The following is a 2,820-nucleotide window of genomic DNA, read 5'->3' on the forward strand; positions in this document are numbered from 1 at the left end:
TCTTGTATTTATTCTGAAGAAGAGATTGACCCTCGCCTCACTACCACCTCATTTCAGGTAGTTGTAGAGAGCGGTAAGTTCTCCTCTGAGCCTCCTCTTCACACTAAATGACCCCAGCTTCCTCAGCCGCTCCTCAAAAGATTTGTGATCCAGCCCCTTCACCAGCTTTATTCCCCTTCTTTAGGCATGAGGTGCTTCCCTCCATGTCTTTCTTGCAGTGAGAGAGCCAAACAGAGCACAATATTTGAGGTACAGCCTCACCAGTGCAAAGCACAGGGCAATCTTCCCTAGCCCTGCTGACTACACTGTTCCTGATACAAGCCAGGATGCTATTGATACTATGGCAGTTTGGGTCCCAGAAGGGATTGCTGTAGTTTGAAGAGTGGTTCTGACAGTTGAGCAAAGGGGAAGGGATCTCAGAGAGAGGGCTGAACTCCTGACTCTATTCTGTGTCTTTTGAGTAAAGACTTTTTGCTGGCCGTGGTGGCGCAGAGCTCTTTTCTTTGCTGTTCTTCCAGACATGATCCAGATAAGAGTATGCAGGTTGCACAGTTCTGCTCCCAGCACAGGTACAGACCACAGTCTTGCCCAAGGTGTTCATGCACCCACCTCATCCCTACCACACACCCACTACCAACACCAGTGAGAGCTGTTTAGCACAGTGGGTTATGGCAGTCCTTCCTCCCAACCTCCCTTCCCCAAGATTCTCAGCTTCCCATAGGAGATGTGGCCCCAGAAGGGTAGTGAAAGGAGCAGACAGGTAGTGTAGCAGGACTGACAGGCCCCTCCAAACCAGAAATGTTTATTTGTTTTCTGGGCACAGCAGGCAGAACGACAAGGTCCAACTTTGAGCAGAGCCATGGATGTGGATGAACATCAGCAAATGCAGCAGGGAGAGGGGGTGGGAGCTCAGCTGGAGGCAGCAGCACAAGCCCCATCTCAGCCTGAGACCATACAATTCAAGGGCTAGGAAGCCTTTTTTCCAGTTCCTGATTCCAGGACAGCAAAAATGTGAGGTGTTACATGAGTAAGTGAAGGATGGGACAAGGTAGAGGGTCCGGGGAACAGAAAACACAGCCTTTCCTTGGCCTTCTGCTTTCCTCTTGCTCTGCTGAACTAGATGAGGGCTCCCAGGGCTGGTCACTGTCACAGGAGGGCCTGGGGAGCCGGCTGCCATCAGCACCAAGCAGAGGACATCCTCTTCTCCATTTCCTCACTGCTTCGCCTGTCTCCTGATGCCCTCGGCAGAGAACAGAGTGTTGGTTCCCGAAGGAGAAGCTGTTGAGGGCCCTTCACACAGCACGCAGAGATCCCACCAGCACAGCACTGAGCACAGGCGAGTGCCCAACGCTGCAGTGCGGGGCAGTGCCCAGTCGCAACCTTATCTCCAAGTTGTGCCCATTTACAGGTCTCCACAGAGGCAGAGTGGGTGTCCCCAGACTTGGACACGTCAGAGCAGCCAGGCCCAGGGGCCTGTCTCTCCTGCAATCCCTTCCAACAGAGTTTTCCCACCACACAGGTCCAACCCACAGCCCTAGGTCCCTCCAAAGAACAAAAGACAAGTTCTTTGGGCACTCCTCATCGCTTGTCCCTGGCACTGCTTCGGGCTGGGTAGCTGAGCCTAGAGATCTGGGGCCCAGCAAGGAGAGTCATCTTGACCATTCAGAGGACAGGAGAGCAGGGGTAAACAAGGGGCATGTTTCTCTCAGGATGGAAAAGAATGTGAAGATGTTTCTGCCTGGGGTCAGGACATCCTGGAGACCACCTGCTGCCCACCTCAGCACAGCAGCCATCTCTGTGAAGGTGACCTCAAGGAGGTGCTTTTTTCCTACCTTTCTATTTGCTCTCCTTGGCTTGGCTGATCAAAGCCTTCTTTTTCCTGGGAAGACAAAGGCAATCCTGAGAAAAGCAAGGCCGGCATGGCCCGGGGCCATACTGACCCCAGCAGCAGAGAAATGGAGGCCTTTATATCGTGCTGCTCTTGGCCTCTCACAAAAGGAAGGAAGAGCTGTCCACCAACACCTCAAGTGATAGCAGCAGGTGCAGGAGGAACGAAGGAAGAAGGTCCCTTAGTGCCTACGGTCTTGCCCCAGCCCTAAAGCAGATGTTCACAAGCCCCAGGCAAGAGCCCTGCAGCTGAAGGGTGGTCTCAGCCAGAGGGTGGGAGCAGCAGGGGAGAGGCCCCTCACCAGCCCAGCTTCCCCCCAATGCACAAGGCAGTGACAGAGAGGTGTCCCAGGTTCCCAGGCACTCACCTGGACAGCGCAAACCACAGGATCCCGGCAAGCAGGAACGCCAATGCCACGAGCACAAGAATCACCGTAATGGCAGTCCAAGACCACGAGGCTTTCCCTGCAGCTAACAGAGATGAGTGCGTGTCACGGCCTAGGGCCCCAGACTTATGCATGGGGTGTGACACACGTGTCTGGGCTCTGCCATGCGGGGACAGGCAGTGGGGCCTAGTCATGGCCTGCCTTGCAGGGAGCCAGCAAACAATGAAGCTCTGTGTCTCCTTCCACATGCTCTGTTGGTACTGCCTCATCTCTGGCTCTTTCCCCTGGGTCTTTGAAAAGGCAGGAAGAAACAACCCCAGTCAACAAGTCCACTAGAACTAAAGACAGTACCCCATGAAAGACATGAAAGAGGTAGAATCTTCCCTACGTTCTTGGGAATGCAGGAACACCCTCACCTAAGAGAAATAAAAGGTTTTGTCCACCCTCCTCCTCAAGACCCCCCTGTCCCTGCACTTGGCCAAACGCTCTCCCAGGGAAGCGGCCAAGCTGGGAAAAGGCAGGATGTGGGAGGGAGCCTCGGACACAG

The 2,820-nt window shown here is 54.2% G+C and overlaps 1 protein-coding gene across 1 annotated transcript in view; it reads right to left on the reverse strand.

The window, feature by feature from the left end:
* Nucleotides 1-1,835: 1,835 nt before the first annotated feature.
* The window catches only part of LOC112947154, a 7,068-nt gene continuing 6,083 nt past the window's right edge, over nucleotides 1,836-2,820 (reverse strand). Inside the window, exons 6-7 of the mRNA XM_026039177.1 lie at nucleotides 2,256-2,358; nucleotides 1,836-1,879 (exon numbers count right to left, since the gene is read on the reverse strand). Coding sequence (XP_025894962.1) covers nucleotides 1,837-1,879; nucleotides 2,256-2,358 — 146 coding nt within the window. The 3' untranslated portion in view covers nucleotide 1,836. The remainder of the gene's footprint in view (nucleotides 1,880-2,255; nucleotides 2,359-2,820) is intronic.

Source organism: Nothoprocta perdicaria, unplaced genomic scaffold (assembly GCF_003342845.1).
Source record: "Nothoprocta perdicaria isolate Ctin4 unplaced genomic scaffold, notPer1 scaffold_10, whole genome shotgun sequence".
Lineage (NCBI taxonomy): Eukaryota > Metazoa > Chordata > Aves > Tinamiformes > Tinamidae > Nothoprocta > Nothoprocta perdicaria.